Below are 21932 nucleotides of genomic sequence, written 5' to 3'. Positions count from 1 at the left end.
TTATGGAAAATTTTTTAAGACTTTATTTGTTTATTTATTTGACAGAGAGAGCGAGAGCACAAGCAGAGGAATTGTAGGCAGAGGGAGATGGAGAAGTAGGTTCTCCGCTGAGCAAGGAGCCTGATGCTGGACTTGATCCCAGACTCCTGGGATCACGAACTGAGCTAAAGGCAGACACTTCATTGACGAAGCTACCCACCGAGTGAAGAGCACCACTGAGGATATGACTCAAAATTCTGTTTGTGACCTTAGTAGTGTTTTATCTTATGGTACTCAGGTTATGATGGTACTGATCTTTTGGTACTTATGGTACTGAAATGGTTGAAACCATGACACCTATGTTTTCATTAGACATTTTCACCAATATTTAATTTCATAGATGAAAGATATTTTGTCAAGCAATAATAATGTCCAGGAAGCATCTGGCCCTGGTCCTGCAGTATGTTGATGGCTCCTGGTACACTAAGCAGTAATAATTTGTTCATGTGGTTTATTACTTGGTAAGAACATTCTCTTTTTCTTCATTTTCCTTGAAGAGTAAACCTACATGCTGTTCATCCTGAAATAGTCTATCCAAATATTTGAGAGACTGTCAAATTTTCTGACCTCTGAGACATATTTATCTGACCCTTTATAGGGTTCAAGACAAGTTGGATAGATTAAGTTACTGAGGTTCACTGGACCTCATGTTCCACATTTGTTTTAGAGTGATTTTGGACCACTTTATTGCTAAAATCTAACAGTGTTCTTAACTTTTAGATTTGATGATTTTAGATAAATAGGATAAATGAGTGTCCCAGAGACCAATGGACAGTGGTTGATCAACATTATTAACTGTTGCATGGAATGAATAACAGAATGTAGGATTCCTAAACTTTGTAATGTTACGGCTATTATGCACAGCACTTCACTCCAAGAAACAAAAATAGTAGAGAGATTCTATAGTCTATCTAGTGCCTATTTCATAGTCACTCCCTGCTTAAATCATCTAGCTGATGAGTTGGCAACATGGTAGCAAGAAATCAAACAAGTGCTTCAGAATTCTTACTCCTGGGATTTTCCCAAGACTCAGTGCCTCAACCCCTTCTCTTTGGTCTGTACTTGTCCATGGACCTGGTCACCGTACTTGGGAATCTGCTCATCATCTTGGCCATCAGCTGTGACTCCCACCTTCACACCCCCATGTACTTCTTCTTCTCCAACTTGTCCTTTGCTGACATAAGTTTCTTCTCCACCATGGTCCCTAAGATGCTGATGAACATCCAAACACAGAGCAAATCCATCAGCTATGCAGGCTGCATCACCCAGATGTATTTCTTTATGGTTTTTGGAGGTATGGACACTTTTCTCCTCACTGGGATGGGCTATGACCGGCTTGTGGCCATCTGCCACCCCTTGCACTACCCAGTCATCATGAACCCACAGCTCTGTGGCCTCCTGGTTCTCATGTCCTGGTTCATCAGCTTGTCATACTCCCTGACCCAGAGTCTGTTGATACTACAGCTTTCCTTCTGCATCAACTGGGTAATTCCACTCTTTTACTGTGAACTTGCTAAGGCTCTCAGACTTGCCTGCCCAGACACATTGGTCAATCATGTCCTGCTATATATAGTAACTAGCCTTCTTGGTGTCATTCCCTTCTCTGGGATCCTTTTCTCCTATACCCTAATCACCTCCTCCATCCTGAGAATCCCATCAACTAATGGGAAGTACAATGCATTTTCTATCGGTGCATCTCACCTGTCTGTGGTTTCTTTATTCTATGGGACAGGCCTTGGTGTGTATCTCAGTTCTGATGCATCTTCCTGGAGGGGTATGATTGCCTCGGTGATGTACACTGTGGTTACCCCAATGCTGAACCCCATTGTCTACACCCTATTGAACAGGGACATCAGGAGGGCTCTACAAACAGTTTTGGGGAGAACAATCTATGTTCAGTGATATGAATGCTTGTCCTGGGTTTTTTAACTGACAGGAACAGCAGCAGTGGTCTAAAAAAATTCTGCCTCTTGGTGACATTAAGTTTTACACCCATCCTTCATAAGTGACTTTGCTCAGAATTGCTTTGTGAGTCCCTTTTCTGAATGTATCTTAACCTCTTATGTTGACTGCTCTGTTATCCTCACTCCTACTCTCCACATCCCCTCCTTTTACTTTCCTATTACTACACCTCAGCTTGGATTTCCAATCCAGTACCAATTTAAGTACCTAATCAGAATAGTTGCATGAGGATTATGAAATAGTGCATTTTATCAATAACTTTTGCTAGTTCCTTTACAGTAAAGGCTGCAGTAGGTGTCTAGAACACAGGAGTGAAGTGGGAAAAAAAATCTTTGCCCTCATAAAGCATAAATCCAGGATCTCAGTTTCTCTGATCACATTATAAGTCCAAACAGACTATATACACTGAAGGATAAATTATTTATTTGGTTACTAGCAAGGTTGAACTTTTCTCCATATGCTTATTGAGAACATTTCCAAACAACTCTGAGTTTGGGTTTCTAGACTCCTTCAGCTTTTCAGTGGGTGCCTCCTCCCTACTGCCCCCAGGGAGACACTGAATGAATGAATGCTCCCATTCCTCTTCTTTCCTCGATATTACCCATTCCTGAGCTTAGTGTTGGGTTTGTAATTCAAAGAATATTATGGGCCATTTCAACTACCATGGAACTGGTTTTAAATTTTCTCAAATAAATGTTATTAGTAACAACGTGTTCCACACTGAGTTCCTTGTGAAGCAGACAATTAGAAAACAATTAGCACACAGGATGTTTACCAGGCAGTGCTCCTGGAATCAACAACTGGTCAAGGGCAGATGTGTAGTTAGGAATTTGGCTTCCTCTAAAGAGAGAGTGTCCCCGCTCCCAGGGGTAACTTTTAAACACCTGAAATTTCCCAGTGATCTGGAGTGATTGACTATTTATGGAGGGCCTCATAGACCACAACTCATAGCTTAGGCTAATGAAATGGCTCAGGATGAGTGTTGGCCATGCCAAAGAGACCAGCCATGTGATGAAAAGGCTGGAGCTTTGGGGAAAGAGATATCAGCCCAGCCTTAGGTAGGAGGCTGGAAATTGAGCTCAGCCATATACACCATAATTCAAATAATTATATCTACATAGCAAAGCCTGAATAAAAATTTTGAACACTGGAACTCAGATGAACTACCTGATTGGTAACAGTCTTTGAGTATTGTCACTGATATCGACCCAGGAAAAGGTAATGGGTCTGAACTCCAAGGAAAGAAGACAACAAAAGCCTTCACATATGGGATGTTCTAGACCTTGTATTGTGTATATCTCCCTTTGGCTGAATCTAATTTGTATCTTTTTGCTGTAATAAAACTGCAATCATAGTATACTGCTTCTTGAGTTCTATGAGCTATTCTAGTTCGTCATCAAATCTGAGGCAATCCTCTCAGTTTGAATCATTCTAGCAAATCATCGAATGTGAAAAAGTTTCCAAATTTGTATTCAACTGGTCTGATGTGAGAGTGGACCTAGAGACTCCTGAACTGGTGACTGCTGTGAGAGGGGAGGGCAATCTTATTGTCTGGCAAATTCTTTACAACAAGGAAGAACACTGGAAAAAGTCAAGCCAAACTGAAATCTATCAAAGACCTCCAAACCCAGCAGGGAGCCCTGGAGTTAAGATGATGTCTTAGAGTTGGCTGGAATTAGGGAAAAGGGTATAAATGTTTACCCCCCCCCCCAAATCAAACAGTTATCAGATGTGGTTTGCCCCAGGAAGGAGGCATGATCTTGCCAAGGCAGATCCCTACAGTGGTTGATTGTAGAGGGCTGAGAAACACCCAACATTTGAAGCAAGATGTCCCTTATTTCTGACAGGAGATCTTTGTTGTTTTTGTTGTTGTTGTTGTTGTTGTTGTTTAATTTTATATTTCTTTTCAGCATAACAGTATTCATTGTTTTTTTTAATTTATTTTTTATTTATTTTCAGCATAACAGTATTCATTATTTTTGCACCACACCCAGTGCTCCATGCAATCCGTGCCCTCTATAATACCCACCACCTGGTACACCAACCTCCCACCCCCCGCCCCTTCAAAACCCTCAGATTGTTTTTCAGAGTCCATAGTCTCTCATGGTTCACCTCCCCTTCCAATTTCCCCCAACTCCCTTCTCTTTATATCCCCATGTCCTCCATGCTATTTTTTATGCTCCACAAATAAGTGAAACCATATAATAATTGACTCTCTCTGCTTGATTTATTTCACTCAGCATAATCTCTGCTGTTGTTCTTTTTAAGATTTTATTTATTTATTTATTTGACAGACAAATATTACAAGAAGACAGAGAGGCAGACAGAGAGAGGAAGGGAAGCAGGCTTCCATCTGAGCAGAGATCCTGATGTGGGGCTAGAACCCAGGACCCTGGGATGATGACCCCAGCTGAAGGCAGATGCTTTAACACAATGAGTCACCCAAGTGCCCCTGTTGTTGTTTTTAATTGTGGAAATATTACATAAAATTTGCCACCTTAACCATTTTCAGTGTATAGATCAGTAGTAGTAAGTACATTCACAACCATCACTACCATCCATCTCTAGAACTTTTCTGTCCCATTAAACTGAAACTGTCCCATTAAACCCTAATGTCCCTTCTCCATCCCCCAGCTGCTGGCTCCCACCATTCTACTCTCTGTCTCTGTGATTTTGACTACTATAGGCCTCTTACATAAGTGGAAATATACAGTATTTGTCCTTTTGTGTCTAGTGATATAACTGGGGAGAAATTAGATGGAATAGGAAGGACAATCATCAGGAAAATTAGGATCACCTCTGTTCTGGTAGTAACTCTCCCATCTATTCCTTGGGAATTGTACACCCCAGTTTTCCTAGGGAAGTTCCAGGAAACTTGATAACTGTTTATTCAAACTCAATATTAATAGTGTCTCATTTCAGCTTCAGAGGGAAATTCAATAGTTATCCTATTCACCCAGAAATCTGATCAAGATGGGACTCTGAAAGGCCTAGTTAGTTGAGCATCTGATTCTTTATCTCAGCTTGGGTCTTGATCTCAGGGTTGTGGGTTCAAGCCCCATGTTGGACTCCATGGTGGGTGGGAAGCCTACTTTAAAAGAAATATGATCAAGATCATTAAGGCACAAATATGTATTAGATGTTTTGGACGTTAAGGTAGGATTTAGATCCTCCTAACAAATGGTGGTGAGGGGGGGTGTGGAATCAAAGTTACGCTGAAAAGAAATAAAAATAAATAAAACTGGGGGCATTGTGTTATCTGATTTCAAGCCTTATTACAAAGCTGTGATCACCAAGACAGCATGGCACTGGCTTAAAAACAAACACATAGACCAGTGGAACATAGTGGAGAGCCCAGATATGCACCCTCAACTCTAAGGGCAAATAATCCTTGACAAAACAAGAAAAAATATCCAGTGGAAAAAAGACAGTCTCTTCAATAAATGGTGCTGGGAAAACTGGACAGCTATATGTAGAAGAATGATACTCGACCATTCTCTTACACAGTACACAAAGATAAACTCAAAATGGATGAAAGACCTCAACATGAGACAGGAATCCATCAGAATCCTAGAGAAGAACATAGGCAGTAATCTCTTCAATATCAGCCACAGCAACTTATTTCAAGATAAGTCTCCAAAGGCCTTTTATCCATTTTGAGTTTATCTTTGTGTATGGTGTAAGAGATTGTTCGAGCTTCATTCTTCTACATACAGCTGTCCAATTTTCTCAGCACCATTTATTGAAGAGACTGTCTTGTTTCCACTGCATATTTTTACCTGTTTTGTCGAAGATTAATTGACCATAGAGTTGATATCCAGGATCTATAATGAACTCCTCAAACTCAACACACATGAAACAGGCAAACATATCAAAAAATGGGCAGAAGATATGAACAGACACTTCTCCAATCAAGACATACAAATGCCTATCAGACACATGAAAAAATGTTCATCATCACTAGCCACCAGGGAGATCAAATTAAAACCACATTGAGATATCACCTTACACCAGTTAGAATGGCCAAAATTAGCAAGACAGGAAACAAGATGTGTTGGAGAGGATGTGGAGAAAGGGGAAAACTCTTCCACTGTTGGTGGGAATGCAATTTGGTGCAGCCTCTCTGGAGGACAGTATGGAGATTCCTCAAGAAATTAAAAGTAGAACTTCCCGATGACCCTGCATTGCACTCCTGGGAATTTACCCCAAAGATACAGATGTCATAAAAAGAAGGGCCATCTGTACCCCAATGTTTATAGCAGCAATGGCCACAGTCGCCAAACGGTGGAAAGAACCAAGATGCCCTTCAACGAACAAATGGATAAGGAAGATGTGGTCCATATACACTATGGAGTATTGTGCCTCCATCAGAAAGGATGAATACCCAACTTTTGTAGCAACATGGACGGGACTGGAAGAGATTATGCTGAGTGAAACAAGTCAAGCAGACAGAGTCAATTTTCATATGGTTTCACTTATTTGTGGAGCATAACAAATAGCATGGAGGACAAGGGGAGTTAGAGAAGAGAAGTAAGGACTCTGAAAATCAATCTGAGGATTCTGAAGGGGCGGGGGGGGAGGTTGGCGGAACCAGGTGGTGGGTATTAGAGAGGGCATGGATTGCATGGAGCACTGGGTCACTGGGTGTGGTGGAAAAACAAGGAATACTGTTATGCTGAAAATAAAAATAAATAAATAAATAAATTTTAAAAAAGAATGTACATGGGGAGTTAGAGAGGAGAAGGGAGTTGGGGTAAATTGGAAGGGGAGGTGAACCATGAGAGACTATGGACTCTGAAAAACAATCTGAGGGTATTATAGAGGGCACGAATTGCTTGGAGCACTGGGTGTGGTGAAAAAATAATGAATACTGTTATGTTGAAAATTAATAAAAAATTAAAAAAGAATGTATATAAGCTCCTTTATGGCTAAATAAATTTATGTAGTGCTCATAAAAGATAATAATAATAATAATAAGGGAGTTAATTTTTGCTAAGAAAAAAAGAGGAAAATAACATGCGGGACTGGGGTGGCTCAGCTGTTTACTCTGCCTTTGGCTCAGGTCATGATCTCCAGGTCCTGGAATGAAGCCCCACTTGGGCTCCCACCTCTGCATTTTCCAGTTCTATGAACCCAGAAAGACTAAGACAAATGCTGATATTAGAATATTCTGCTGATCATCCCCCACAGTGCCCTCTTGATGTCCTTATTCCTCAGGCTGTAGATGAAGGGGTTCAGCATAGGGGTGACCACAGTGTACATCACCGAGGCCACTGCACCCTTCTGGAGGGAGGGGGAGATAGATGAACTGAGGTATACTCCAAGGCCTGTTCCATAAAACAAGCAAACAATCAACAGGTGGGAGCTACAGGTAGAAAAGGCTTTGTACTTCCCACCTGTGGATGGGATTCTCAGAATGGAGGAAACAATTCGTGTATAAGAACAAAAGATCCCTGAGAGGGGAACACCACCAAAGATAGCACCAATAAAATACATTAGTATGGTGTGGATGGAGATATCAGAGCAGGCAAGGTGGAAGAGTTGTGGTGCATCACAAAAGAAATGATGAATTTCCACATTTGTGCAGAAGGTGAGTTGGGACACCATCAAAAAATGAATCTGAGATTCCAAAAGGCTGCCAAAAAATGACATCAGGACCAACAAGCTACAGAAGCATGGGTTCATGATAACTGAATAGTTCAGTGGGTGACAAATGGCCACAAACCGGTCATAGGCCATCACAGCCAGGAGCAGATTGTCCAAACACCCAAACAGGAAAAAAAAGGACACCTGAGTTAGGCAGCCTGTATAGGTAATAGACTTGCTGTGTGTTTGAATGTTCACCAGCATCTTGGGGATTGTCGTGGTGCTGAAACCAATATCAGCCAAGGACAGGTTGGAGAGGAAGAAGTACATGGGCATGTGGAGGTGGGAGTCAGAGCTGACAGCCAGGATGATGAGCAGGTTCCCAAGCAAGGTGACCAGGTACATGGACAAGAAGAGCCCAAAGAGAATGGGCTCCAGTTCTGGATCATCTGAGAGGCCCAGGAGAAGGAACTCTGAGACAGCTGTTAGATTCTGTGGTTCCAGGCAGGTGGGACACCTCTCAAAAGAGAAGAGAGTGTTGAATAAACAAAACAAGTATAGAGACACCCAGCTAAATGCACCTATTTTGATTCAAGCAATTTGCGCTTCCCAGCGTACATCCCAGTACCTTCAGCAACATTTCTCAATTGTAAACTCTTCTTAGAACTAATTCCTTACTGCTGTCTGAGCTATTTACCTGTTTCTATATTTACCCACTATGAAGACATTGAGCCAAATAATGTTAGAGAAGCATGCAAATATACAAATATAGAAATGCCTAATTATACTTGGCTTCAGAACTCATATTTGTTGCCAGTAAAAACAGTTTTCTTGCTTTCCCTGCATGATCCCATTCCCCTGCATTTCAGCTGCCCTAAGACAAACACTGTGGTGAATGTGGTAGATATATTTTCCTTTCAATGTTTCCATAATATTAGTACTGATTTATGCATCCATAAACAGTTTTCTTAAAAACTTACTTAATACTATAATAATATACATATTGTTTCCTGAGTTCTCACCACAACAATGTGTTTTAAGTGTCTGTGGAGTATGTACATCTATTTCAAGCACTTCCAAAGTGGCATAGTATTACCTGACAGATGAACTTTATTATCTCTTAATTTCTTATTACAATATTCCTTTTTTAAAAAAATTTATTTATTTATTCTGAGACAAACAGAGAAATAGAGTACAAGCAGAAGGAGGTAGAGGGAGAGAGAGATCCTTAAGCTGGCTTCACACTGAGCACAGAGCCTGATGAGGTGCTCCATCTAAGGACTCTGAGATCATGACCTGAGCCAAAATCAAGAGTTGGACACATAACTGACTGAGCCATCTGGATGTCCCTTATTAAAATATTCCTAATAAAATTCCTGTGCCAACCTCTTTATTACATCTGAGAATTTCTATAATATATAGACTTAAAAGATGATAATATTGTGAAAAATCAATATATGTACAATTTTACTATTAATTATCCTGTTGTTTTTCTAATAGAAAGTATAGACAAAATCAACATCATGCTTTTATTATCAAGGTATAGAATCAGAATGGTCCCCAAAGTCTGTGTTCAAATGGTCTTTACATGATAAATACATGGGAAAGTACCTATCTTGGATAAGGAATAATATTTTTATACAGATTTCCAAAATAGGCTGCAAAATGCATTACTATTCATAGAAAATCTTATGATCTGTAATATTCATGTAGTAAAGGCCCTGGTGAACCAGTTATCCCATTTCCCTAATCACAGGTGAACTCACAGAATCCCAAGAGAAGGAATTCTTGGTCCTGTTTCTGTTTGCTCATCTGGAACTAAAGCACACTTGAAAAGAAAACAACTATTCTACACTGGTGGAGTGCACAGAGCCCTGGGATGGGAATCAGACTAAACATGGAGTATATGCCAACACCCCAACTTCTCCGTGCTGTTATCCTCCATCTAGAAATAGGGAGAACATCATCTATATCAAGATATGGGTGGCATCTAAAAGAAGTTTGAACCCAATAAATACTCATTCATGGTTTGTATATCAGAATGGCATTGTTACTGGAATGGTGGGTTTATTGGTGAAACTCAATCCTAAGAAAGTTTTTTTTAATTAATTTATTTATTTTCAGCATAACAGTATTCATTATTTTTTCACCACAGCCAGTGCTCCATACAATCAGTACCCTCTATAATACCCAACACCTGATACCCCGACCTCCCATTCCCCCGCCACTTCAAACCCCTCAGATTGTTTTTCAGAGTCCATAGTCTCTCAAGATTCACCTCCCCTTCCAATTTACCCCAACTCCCTTCTCCTCTCTAACTCCCCATGTCCTCCATGCTTTTTGTTATGCTCCACAAATAAGTGAAACCATATGATAATTGACTCTCTCTGCTTTTACTTTATTATTTATCAGGTAGAAGCCTACCATGTCCCAGGATTCACTCAAGTATGCATAGAAATTGGGTCACCTGGGTGACTCCATTGGTTAAACGTCCAACTCTTGATTTTGGCTCAGGTTGTGATCTCAGGTATGAGAGATCAAGAATGGCCCCCACTGCCTCTCCCTCTCTAAAAAAAAAAAGAAAAGAAAAGAAAAGAAAGAAGAAAGTAAATGAGAGGGTGGAAATGGTTAAATGTGTCTCAGGTGCAGTAAGTTTGCCTCCATTTCTCTTTTTTTCCTCTTTTCATCTTTATGGAAATCACCAGTAATTTTCAACTGAAGAGTCTGTTAAGTGGAAAATGATAGGTCTCTTAGAAAATGTGTGGCATAGATACAGAGAAGCACTGTTTTATTTTTCATCTAGATCTGTGGAACATCATTGGAAGCAAGCAAAGCACCCAATGCATGGAACCCACGCTATCTCTGTCCCATTTCTGAGAACCTAAGAAGGGTCCATTCAATATTTAACAGAGATCACTGGTGCTCTTGGAGCCTACACTGTGCCAAGCAAAGTATAAGCTCTGGGAAATCAGAAATGACTGTGATTCAGTTGCTTCCCTCCAAACACTCAGTATCTACCTACATAAGGACCAAAAAAAAAAAGTTCTTTCAGGATCTAGAGAAAACTGAAACTTCTAATCACAGGATATTTTGGTTGGATAGATGGTGCTTAGCCTTGATAATGACAATAACAACCACAACATTACCTAAAACTTAACTTATCCTTATTATATGCATATACCATATTTAATCACATGTTCAGTGCTCATCTTAATTCTTGCTCATTACAGTTGAATAAACTGGCTCAAAGACATTAAGAACTCACCCAGTGTCATATAGATGAAGGTAGAGGAGATAAGATTCAGAATTAAGTGGTGGGTCTCTGAGGTACATGAACTGACTTTGTTCTGTTTCCCTGCACTTTAAAGAGTTTAAGCAGAAGTCCAGAGGTCTTTTCCAAAATTGTTAATATAATCATGGCACAGTTTTTTATTTCTTGACTAAGAATGGAATCTAATATCCTGACCCCATATCTCCCTAGAGATCAAGAGGGCCTAAATTATAGGACGGGGAAGAAAGTGGAATATGAAGCACAAGCTGAGAGCTGAGGCAAGAAAAAGAGCTACCCTGAATTGTCATTAGCTGACTCTTTATGATCTCTACCTTCATCTCAGCCATCTTTTCTACAGTTGATGTAGCAGGTGACACTAATGGCTCTCTGGTATCTTCTAGCATGAACAGCCAAACGGGAAAAGCACTTGGAGCAGCGGTGTTTGCCTGGAGTGACAGGAAAGAGAGGTGAGAATTGGATAGGCAGGAGAGAATACTGTCTGGGTAGCCTGTGAACAGTCTCGCTGTCTGCATTCAAACATGAATTCATCCCCTGTCTACCCCAGGATCTGATAAAACTTATGAAGCTTCTGTGTAGCAAAGGAAGAATTCAGCAACACTAAAAGGCAACTATGGAATGGGAGACAATATTTACAAATGCCATATCTGATAAAGGGTTAGTAACAAAATGTGCAAAAAATTTATGAAATACCCCCAATTCAAATAATCCAATTAAAACATGAACAGAAGACATGAATAGATAATTTTCCAAAGAAGACATATAGATGGCCAACATTGCTCATCGTCAGGGAAATGCAAATCAAAACTATAATAAGATATTACTTTATACCTGTCAGAGTGGCTAAAATCAACAATACAAGAAACAAGAGTTGGTGAGGATGTGGAGAAAAAGGAACATTCATGTCCTGTTGGCGGGAATGCAAACTGGTACAGCCACTCTGGAAAACAGTATGGAGGTTCCTCAGAAAGTTAAAAATAGAACCACCCTATGATCCAGTAACTGCACTACTGGGTATTTAAAAGACAAAAGAATACTGATCCCTGGGGCACCTGAGGCTCAATTGTTATGCGTCTGCCTTCTGCACAATCATGATCTCTGAACCCTGAGATCAAGTCCTTAGGCTTCCCCTTTAGCAGGAAGCCTGCTTCTCTCTCTCCCACTCCCCTGGCTTGAGTTTCCTCTCTTTACTCTCTCTCTCTCTCTGTCAAATAAATAAATAAAATATTTTTTTAAAAAAATACTGATTCAAAGGAATACATGCACCCTGATGTTCATTGAAGCATTTTCAACAACAGTGTTGTTGGGAAACAGCCCAAGTGTCCATCGACTAATGAATGCATAAGGAAGATGTTCTGTATGTATACAATAGATTACTAGCTAGCCTTCAAAGGAATGAGATTTGCAATGGAGCTAGAGAGTATTATACTAAGCAAAGGAAGTCAATCAGAAAGAGACTAGCTACTACAATATGATTTCATTCATATGTGGAATTTAAGAAACAAAACACTAGCATCCAAAATCTATAAAGAACTTAGCAAACTCAACACCCAAAGAACAAATAATCCAATCAAGAAATGGGCAGAGGACATGAACAGACATTTCTGCAAAGAAGACATCCAGATGGCCAACAGACACATGAAAAAGTGCTCCATATCACTCGGCATCAGGGAAATACAAATCAAAACCACAATAAGATATCACCTCACACCAGTCAGAATGGCTAAAATTAACAAGTCAAGAAATGACAGATGCTAGCGAGGATGCGGAGAAAGGGGAACCCTCCTACACTGTTGGTGGGAATGCAAGCTGGTGCAAACACTCTGGAAAACAGCATGGGGGTTCCTCAAAATGTTGAAAATAGAACTGCCCTATGACCCAGCAATTGCACTACTGGGTATTTACCCTAAAGATATAAACGTAGTGATCCAAAGGGGCACGTGCACCCAAATGTTTATAGCAGCAATGTCCACAATAGCCAAACTATGGAAAAACCTAGATGTCTATTAACAGATAAATGGATAAAGAAGATGTGGTATATATTCACAATGGAATACTATGCAGCCATCAAAATAAATGAAATCTTGCCATTTGCGACAACGTGGATGGAACTAGAGCATATCATGCTTAGCGAAATAAGTCAAACGGAGAAAGACAACTATCATATGATCTCCCTGATATGAGGAAGTGGTGATGCAACATGGGGAGTTAAGGGGGTAGGAGAAGAATAAATGAAACAAGATGGGATTGGGAGGGAGACAAACCATAAGTGACTCTTAATCTCACAAAACAAACTGAGGGTTGCTGGGGGGAGGGGGGTTGGGAGAAGGGGGCTGGGGTTATGGACATTGGGAAGGGTATGTGCTATAGTGAGTGCTGTGAAGTGTGTAAACCTGGCGATTCACAGACCTGTACCTCTTGGGATAAAAATATATTATATGTTTATAAAAAATTAGAAATCAAAGAAAAAGAAGCTATAATGACACTGGAAAAAAAAAAAACACTAGCAAAAGACGGGGGAAAGTGAGAGAGAGTAAAACCAAGAAACAGACTCTTAACTATAGAAAACAAACATGGATACCAGAGAGGATGTAGATGAGAGGATGGGTGAAATAAGTGAAGGGATTAAGGAGGGACTTATCCTGATGAGCACTGGGTGACAAATGGAAATGTTGAATCAACATATTGTACAACTGAAACTAACAGTACAATGTATGTTAACTAATTGCAATTTTTTTTTATTATGTAAGTCACCTTGCAGTGTTTCAGTAGTCTTGATGTAATGTTCCATGATTTGTTTGCATATAACACCCAGTGCTCCATGCAATACATGCCCTCCTTAATACCCACCACCTGGCTATTCCGTAATGCCACCCCTATCCCCTCTAAAACAATCAGGTTGTTATGCTCCACAAATAAGTGAAACCATATGATAATTGACTCTCTCTGCTTGTCTTATTTCACTCTGCATAATCTCTTCCAGTCCCATCCATGTTGCTACAAAAGTTGAGTATTCATCCTTTCTGATGGAGGCATAATACTCCATAGTGTATATGGACCACATTTTCCTTATCCATTTATCCATTGAAGGGCGTCTTGGTTCTTTCCACGGTTGGCAACCGTGGCCATTGCTGCTATAAACATTGGGGTGGAGAACATGGGGAGTTAGGAGAAAGGAGTTGGGGGAAATTGGAAGGGGAGATAAACCATGAGAGACTATGGACTCTGAAAAGCAATCTGAAGGGTTTGAAGTGGTGGTGGTGGGGGTAAGAGGTTGGGGGAACCAGGTGGTGGTTATTAGAGAGGGAACGGATTGCATGGAGACAGGTGTGGTACAAAAACAATGAATACTATTATGCTGAAGAAATAAAAAAAAAAAAAACTCTCAGGTTGTTCCTTGAGTCTAGTCCCTCATGGTTTGTCTCCACTCTGATTCCCACCCCTCTTTTTTTCCCTTTCTTCTTCTAACTGGAATTTAAATAAAAAAAAAATTTTAAAAGGTGAGTTGAAGGCAAAAATAAATAAAATCAGGAAGTGAAAAAAATATTATGCTCCTATTCTTAACTCTGAAATGATGATAATACATGTTGCTGTCTTTCTGGGGTGGTAATGCAGATAAAAGTTTGCAAACTACGTAGAAATTTCATCTCAGTGTCTGGCACATGCAGTCCCAAGCTAAAGGTTTGCAACATTGTGTTTACTGACATCATGTCCATTCTCACCATCATCATCACCTTCATGATCATTTGGAGGACTTAGGGAACAGTTAAAAGGGACCTATTTCCTGTTCTGATGGGCAGATGCCCAGGAGAAAAAGAACTAGCAAGAGACAAAAATAGAAATCTAAATAAGAGTGCTAGGGTCCCTGCCAGAACCAACAACACTAGGTCTTCATAGGGCTTGGCATTGAATCTTTGCTTTGGTCCCCTTTTGTCTGGCTATCCCAACAATCCCCGTGGTCTGCTGAGAAGGGAACAATGCTTTCTCTCCCTGTCCCTCCTGCATTCAGTCACTCCCACTGTACTTCCTACTCACTGGTCTGTACTGTGTCTCTGCTGAAGGAGGATGGAGGCTTGCAGAGCTGGCTGCCTCTCCACTGCCTGGAGCTGGGTGAGGACTGAGGCTTTGTTTCTAGGACTGGCAGGAAGACAGATGCCAGTATGGGTGTCCTTAAGCAGACAGCTCTGGGAGGAGGAGACACATATATGGAGCCCACTGACCTGGGACTGAAAACTAAAAGACCGGAAAGCACAGGCTGATTGTTTACAGTTGAGGGCTCAAAGCACTTGGCACATAATTAGAAATTGGTCCATGTTCTCCCAATCTCTAAGGACTTGCTATTATTAATGTATGGAGAGAAGTGAATGCACTGGGTGGCAGGTAGTATATAGACCCCCTCTTCTTCTCAGGAAGAAGCTGACTTCTATTCCTCATCTCTGACTTCTAAGTAACATCTCATCATAAAATTCAGATGCATTCTTTTCAACTACAGAGAACAACATATGACTTTTATAGCTGTACAGCCACTGACTTAATCAAGTAATTTACAGATAATTAGGTTTTCTGTACCAAGAATCTTATTGAAGGTGCCTGGGTGGCTCAGTGGCCGAAGCCTCTTCCTTTGACTCAGGTCATGATCGCAGGGTCCTGGGATTGAGCCCCATATTGGGCTCAATGGGGAGCCTGCTTCCTTCTCTCTCTCTGCCAGCCTCTCTGCCTACTTGTGACCTCTGTTTGTCAAATAAATAAATAAAATCTTTTTAAAAATCTTGTTGAATTTCTCTTGTCTCAGTTAAAATGTATGTCTCTAAGGAGAACTTTCTATTTTTCTTTCTATAGTCCTGGTTTGGGGTTTGGAATTTATACATTGGAGACGTAAGTTTTTTGCTGTTTGAGACACAACTCAGGTTTTAATTGTTCTGTTTAGTGATGTATGTTATTATATTAGATAATTGTTTATTTTTACATACTTATCTGGTGACTTGATCACTTGCTTAAATACTTCAGGGGTTCTCAGAGATCTCTACTTTCAAAATGTGGATGATCTCAAGGCTTGGCCAGAACACAAACTCAGAGTTTGATTTCTCATTCACTGATGTGAAGAAAACTTCAGTATTTACCCATTAAATTGCATGGGTAAGAAATTGTGCTTATGTATGTGTACATCAATGGCAGAGGAAATTTTAGAGAGCCCAACTGACCAAATGACAGGAGTATAGAGGAGTGGAGAAGGAGGTGGGAGTGTTGAGATGTTTTAGAATTCTTTTTTTTTTTTTAATATATTTTATTTTTTTTTTTTATTTTCAGCGTAACAGTATTTGTTGTTTTTGCACCACACCCAGAACTCCATGCAATACATGCCCTCCTTAATACCCACCACCTGGCTCCCCCAACCACCCACCTCCCTGCCTCTTCAAAACTCTCAGGTTGTTTTTCAGAGTCTATGTCTCTCAAGATTCACCTCCCCTTCCAATTTCCCCCAACTCCCTTCTCCTCTCCATCTCCCCTTGTCCTCCATGCTATTTGTTATGCTCCACAAATAAGTGAAACCATATGATAATTGACTCTCTCTGCTTGACTTATTTCACTCAGCATAATCTCTTCCAGTCCCATCCATGTTGCTACAAAAGTTGGGTATTCATCCTTTCTGATGGAGGCATAATACTCCATGGTGTGTATGGACCACATCTTCGTTATCTATATTTTTAGGATGATATTTTTAGGATTTTTTCTCGTTTATAAAGAATCATGTCATCTGCAAAGAGAGAGAGTTTGGCTTCTTCATAGCCAATTTGGATACCTTTTATTTCTCTTTGTTTCTGATTGCTGTTGCTAGGACTTCTAATACTATGTTGAACAAGAGTGGTGAGAGTGGGCATCCTTTCGTGTTCCTGATCTCAACGGGAAGGCTGCAAGCTTTTTCCCATTGAGGATGATATTTGCTGTTGGTATTTCATAGATAGATTTGATGAAGTTCAGGAATGTTCCCTCTATCCCTATACTTTGAAGCGTTTTAATCAGGAACAGATGCTGGATTTTGTCAAATGCTTTTTCTGCATCAATTGAGAGGACCATGTCGTTCTTCTCTCTTCTCTTATTAATTTGTTCTATCACATTGATTGATTTCCGAATGTTGAACCATCCTTGTAGTCCAGGAATAAATCTCACCTGGTCATGGTGGATAATCTTTTTAATGTGCTGTTGGATACTGTTTGCTAGGATCTTGTTGAGAATCTTAGCATCCGTATTCATCAGTGATATTGGTCTGAAATTCTCCTTTTTGGTAGGGTCTTTGCCTGGTTTGGAAATCAAGGTAATGCTTGCTTCATAGAAAGAGTCTGGAAGTTTTCCTTCTGCTTCAATCCTTTGAAACAGCTTCAGGAGAATAGGTGTTATTTCTTCTTTGAAAGTTTGGTAGAATTCCCAGGGGAATCCATCAGGTTCTGGAAGCTTGTTTTTTGGGAGGTTTTTGATCACTGCTTCAATCTCGTTACTAGATATTGGTCTATTCAGGTTGTCAATTTCTTCCTGGTTCGATTTTGGGAGTTTATAGTTTTCCAGGAATGCATCCATTTCATCTAGGTTGCTTAGCTTATTGGCATATAACTGTTGATAGTAACTTCTGATGATTGTTTCTACTTCCTTGGTGTTCATTGTGATCTCTCCCTTTTCATTCATAATTTTATGAATTTGGGCTTTCTCTCTTTTCTTTTGGATTAGTGTCACCAATGGCTTATCAACCTTATTGATTCTTTCAAAAAACCAGCTCCTAGTTTCATTGATACATTCTACTGTACCTCTGGTTTCTAACTCATTGATCTCAGCTCTAATGTTAATTATTTCCCTTCTTATGTGTGGAGTTCGTTTGATTTGTTGTTGATTCTCCAGTTCTTTAAGGTGTAGAGACAGCTGGTGTGTTCTGGATTTTTCAATTATTTTGAGGGAGGCTTGGATGGCTATGTATTTCCCCCTTAGGACTGCCTTTGCTGTATCCCATAGGTTTTGGACCGAAGTGTCTTCATTCTCTTTGGTTTCCATGAATTGTTTCAGTTCTTCTTTGATCTCCTGGTTGATCCAAGCATTCCTAAGCAAGGTGGCCTTTAGCTTCCAGGTGTTTGAGTTCCTTCTGAACTTTTCCTTATGATTGAGCTCCAGTTTCAAAGCATTGTGATCTGAGAATGTGCAGGAAATAATCTCAGTCTTTTGGTATTGGTTGAGTCCTGATTTGTGATCCAGTATGTGGTCTATTCTGGAGAAGGTTCTGTGTGCACTTGAGAAGAATGAGTATTCTGTTGTTTTAGGGTGGAATGTTCTGTATATATCTATGAGGTCCATCTGGTCCAATGTGTCATTTAATGCTCCTGTTTCTTTATTGATTTTCTGCTTTGATGATCTGTCTATTTCTGAGAGAGGCGTGTTAAGATCTCCTACGATTAGTGTATTCATATCATTATGACTCTTTATCTTGATTAACAGTTTTCTTATGTAATTGTTTTCTCCCATATTGGGGGCATAGATATTTAAATTGTTAGATCATCTTGGTGGATAGTCCCTTTAAGAATGATGTAGTGTCCTTCTGTATCTCTGACTACAGTCTTTAGTTTAAAGTCTAATTTATCTGATATGAGAATCGCTACCCCAGCCTTTTTTTGAGGCCCATTGGCATGAAAAATGCTTCTCCATCCCTTTACTTTCAGTCTGGGTGTATCTTTAGATTCAAAATGGGTCTCTTATAGACAACATATGGATGGGTCCTGTCATTTTATCCAATCTGCAACCCTATGCTGTTTTATGGGCACATTTAGGCCATTCACATTGAGAGTGATTATTGATAGATACGTTTTTATTGACATCGAGTTACCTTTGAAGTCTTTCTTTCTGTAGACTGTCTCTATATTTCTGTTCAATGCTATTCTTAGGCTTTTTCCTCCTTTATAGAACCCCCCTTAATATTTCCTGCAGTGTCGGCTTGATGGTTGCGTAGTCCTTTAAGCTTTGCCGGTCTTGGAAACTCTTTGTCTCTCCATCCATTTTGAATGTCAGTTTTGCTGGATAAAGTATTCTTGGCTGATGTTCTTCTCATTCAGTGCCCTGAATATATCTTGCCAGCCCTTTCTGGCTTGCCAGGTCTCTGTGGACAGGTCTGACGTTATTCTGATGGGCTTTCCTCATAAGGAGCTTCTTTGTCCTAGCTGTCTTCAAGAGGGCCTGCCTATAATTATAATTCTTCATTCTTACTATCAGGTGTCTGGAGGGCTTTTGAGAATCTATAATCTTGGGGGAAATCGTTTTGCCTGTAGTACATGTACACTGGTTCCATTCGTGAGATAGGGAAAATTTTCATGGAAAATTTGTTTCACTATATCTTCTAGACTTCGTTCTTTCCCCTCCCCTTCGGGGATTCCAATAATCCTGACATTGGAACGTTTCATGGCATCATTTATTTCCCTGATTCTGTTTCACGCCTGTTCCAGGCTTCCTCCTGATCCTTTCTCTCTATCTGTTTGTCCTCCAGATCACTAATTATATCTTCTGTCTCAGTTACCCCAGCTTTGAGAGAATTTAGATTAGATTGGAACTCATTAAGAACATTGTGAACATCATGCCTCATGGCTTTCAGTTCTGCCCTAACATTGTGAACATCATCCCTGGTGGCTTTCAGTTCTGCCCTAATCAATTCTGCTTGGTCATCCATGGCTTTCTCCAACGTAGCTGTTGCCTGGATAATTGTTAGCCTGAATTCCCTTTCCGACATATTGTCTATGTTGATAGCCATTAGGTCTGTTTCAGAAGTCCCATCCTCTGTATTTTTCTTCGGTTGGGCATTCCTCCTCCTAGTCATTTTGGTGAGAGATGGCTGAACGGATGTAGCTGGATGTATTGACCGTGATACAGTCAAGGTGCACCCTGGAACGCTTCTGATTAATCAGGATTTCTTACCCCAATGAGAGAAAAAAGAAAACAAAAAGAAAAAGAGAGAGAGAGAGAGACAGGAAAAAGGGAAGATAAAAGAGAAGGCTCAGCCAAAATGGGCCCCAAGGTAAGATTTATGAAGTATACAAACAAAAACAGACAAACAAAAAGACTGATAAAAGTATATGACAAGAGAAGAAAAAAGGAAAAAAATAACCTTTTCAAAAAGAACCCCAAGTATAAGATTTATATACTATCAGGACAAACACAAATACACAGAAACAGTAGCAGAAGAGAAAGATGGGAGAGTGGTTATAAATTTTCAGTGTGTGCGAGGAAGGTGATTTTGATTCTTCCTGGATGTATCTTGATATCTTTGTTAAAGGACTCAACTTTCCTAAGATAAAGGGGGATTAAAAATTGCTTTACCTATAGGGGTAGCATTTACTGGGGAAAGGGTATTACCTTGAAGTTTAACTTTATATGATTAATAGAAAATAAAAATTAAAAAAAGAATAAACTAAAGTAAACTAAAATTTTTAAAAAATTATAAAAATAGAAAAGCAAAAGTAATACACGGGTATATGTATCCAAAAGTTCAGGTTAAAAGGTTATTGTGTAATTTGATGTGCTGGACATCTCACTATGATGGTAAATAGGCTAGAAATTATCTATATAAAAAATGAACCAGTGCATATATTGGATAAGGAATAATATTTTTATATCATAGATTTCCAACATAGGCTGCAAAATACATTACTATTCATAAAAAATCTTATCATCTATAATATTCATGTAGCAAAGGCCCCTGTAAACCACTTATCCCAATTTCCTAATTCACAGATAAACTTACAGAATTGCAAGAGAAGGAATTCTTGGTCCTGTTTCTGTTTGCTCATCTGGAACTAAAGCATGTTTGAAAAGAAAGCAACCCTTCTTTTCACGACATCTGTATTTTTGGGGTAAATACCCAGTAGTGTAATTGCAGGGTCATAGGGAAGTTCTATTTTTAGTTTCTTAAGGAATCACCACACCGTTCTCCAAAGAGGCTACACCAACTTGCATTTCCACCAACAGTGGAAGAGGGTTCCCCTTTCTCCACATCCTCTCCAACACATATTGTTTCCTGTCTTGCTAATTTTGGCCATTCTAACTGGTGTAAGGTGATATCTCAATGTGGTTTTAATTTAAATCTCCCTGAGGGCTAGTGATAATGAACATTTTTTCATGTGTCTGATAGCCATTTGTAAGTCTTCATTGGAGAAGTGTCTGTTCATATCTTCTGCCCTTTTCTTGATGTGTTTGCCTGTTTCGTGTGTGTTGAGTTTGAGGAGTTCATTATAGATCCTGGATATCAACCTTTTGTCTGTACTGTCATTTGCAAATATCTTCTCCCATTCTGTGGGTTGCCTCTTTGTTTTTTTGACTGTTTCCTTTGCTGTGCAGAAGCTTTTGATTTTGATGAAGTCCCAAAAGTTTATTTTCGCTTTTGTTTCCTTTGCCTTTGGAGACATATCTTGAAAGAAGTTGCTGTGGCTGATATCGAAGAGAATACTGCCTATGTTCTCCTCTAGGATTCTGATGGATTCCTGTATCACGTTAGGTATTTTATCCATTTTGAGTTTATCTTTGTGTGTGGTGTAAGAGAATGGTCGAGTTTCATTCTTCTACTTATAGCTGTCCAGTTTTACCAGCACCATTTATTGAAGAGACTATCTTTTATCCACAGTATATTTTTTCCTGTTTTGTCGAAGATTAATTGACCATAGAGTTGAGGGTCCATATCTGGGCTCTCTACTCTGTTCCACTGGTCTATGTGTCTGTTTTTATGCCAGTACCATGCTGTCTTGGTGATCACCTGTACCCCAATGTTTATAGCAGCAATGGCTACGCTCGCCAAACTATGGAAAGAACCAAGGTGCCCTTCAGCAGACAAATGGATAAGGAAGATGTGGTCCATATACACCATGGAGTATTATGCCTCCATCAGAAAGGACGAATACCCAACTTTTGTAGCAACATGGATGGGACTGAAAGAGATTATGCTGAGTGAAATAAGTCAAGCAGAGAGAGTCAGTTATCATATGGTTTCACTTATTTGTGGAGCATAACAAATAGCATGGAGTTGACAAGGGGAGATGGA

General features: G+C 39.8%; 2 protein-coding genes across 2 annotated transcripts; one reads left to right on the top strand and one right to left on the bottom strand.

Moving 5' to 3' along the window:
• Nucleotides 1–1008: 1008 nt before the first annotated feature.
• LOC309865747 (olfactory receptor 7D4-like) lies at nucleotides 1009–1941 on the top strand (the record flags this gene model as incomplete). Its single annotated transcript, XM_082732510.1, has 1 exon — nucleotides 1009–1941. One exon carries the CDS (start codon nucleotides 1009–1011, stop codon nucleotides 1939–1941), a length of 933 nt encoding a protein of 310 aa, XP_082588636.1.
• Nucleotides 1942–7161: 5220 nt separating this feature from the next.
• On the bottom strand, nucleotides 7162–8082 carry LOC309863870 (olfactory receptor 7E178-like; the record flags this gene model as incomplete). Its single annotated transcript, XM_082729132.1, has 1 exon — nucleotides 7162–8082. The coding sequence occupies exon 1, from the start codon at nucleotides 7990–7992 to the stop codon at nucleotides 7162–7164; it is 831 nt and encodes a 276-aa protein (XP_082585258.1). The 5' UTR covers nucleotides 7993–8082.
• Nucleotides 8083–21932: the final 13850 nt, after the last annotated feature.

This window comes from Mustela nivalis (genome assembly GCF_964662115.1).
Source record: "Mustela nivalis genome assembly, chromosome: 1".
NCBI classification, from domain to species: domain Eukaryota; kingdom Metazoa; phylum Chordata; class Mammalia; order Carnivora; family Mustelidae; genus Mustela; species Mustela nivalis.
The sequence above is the reverse complement of the archived record's forward strand: the minus strand, read 5'-3'. Positions and strand labels throughout refer to the sequence as shown.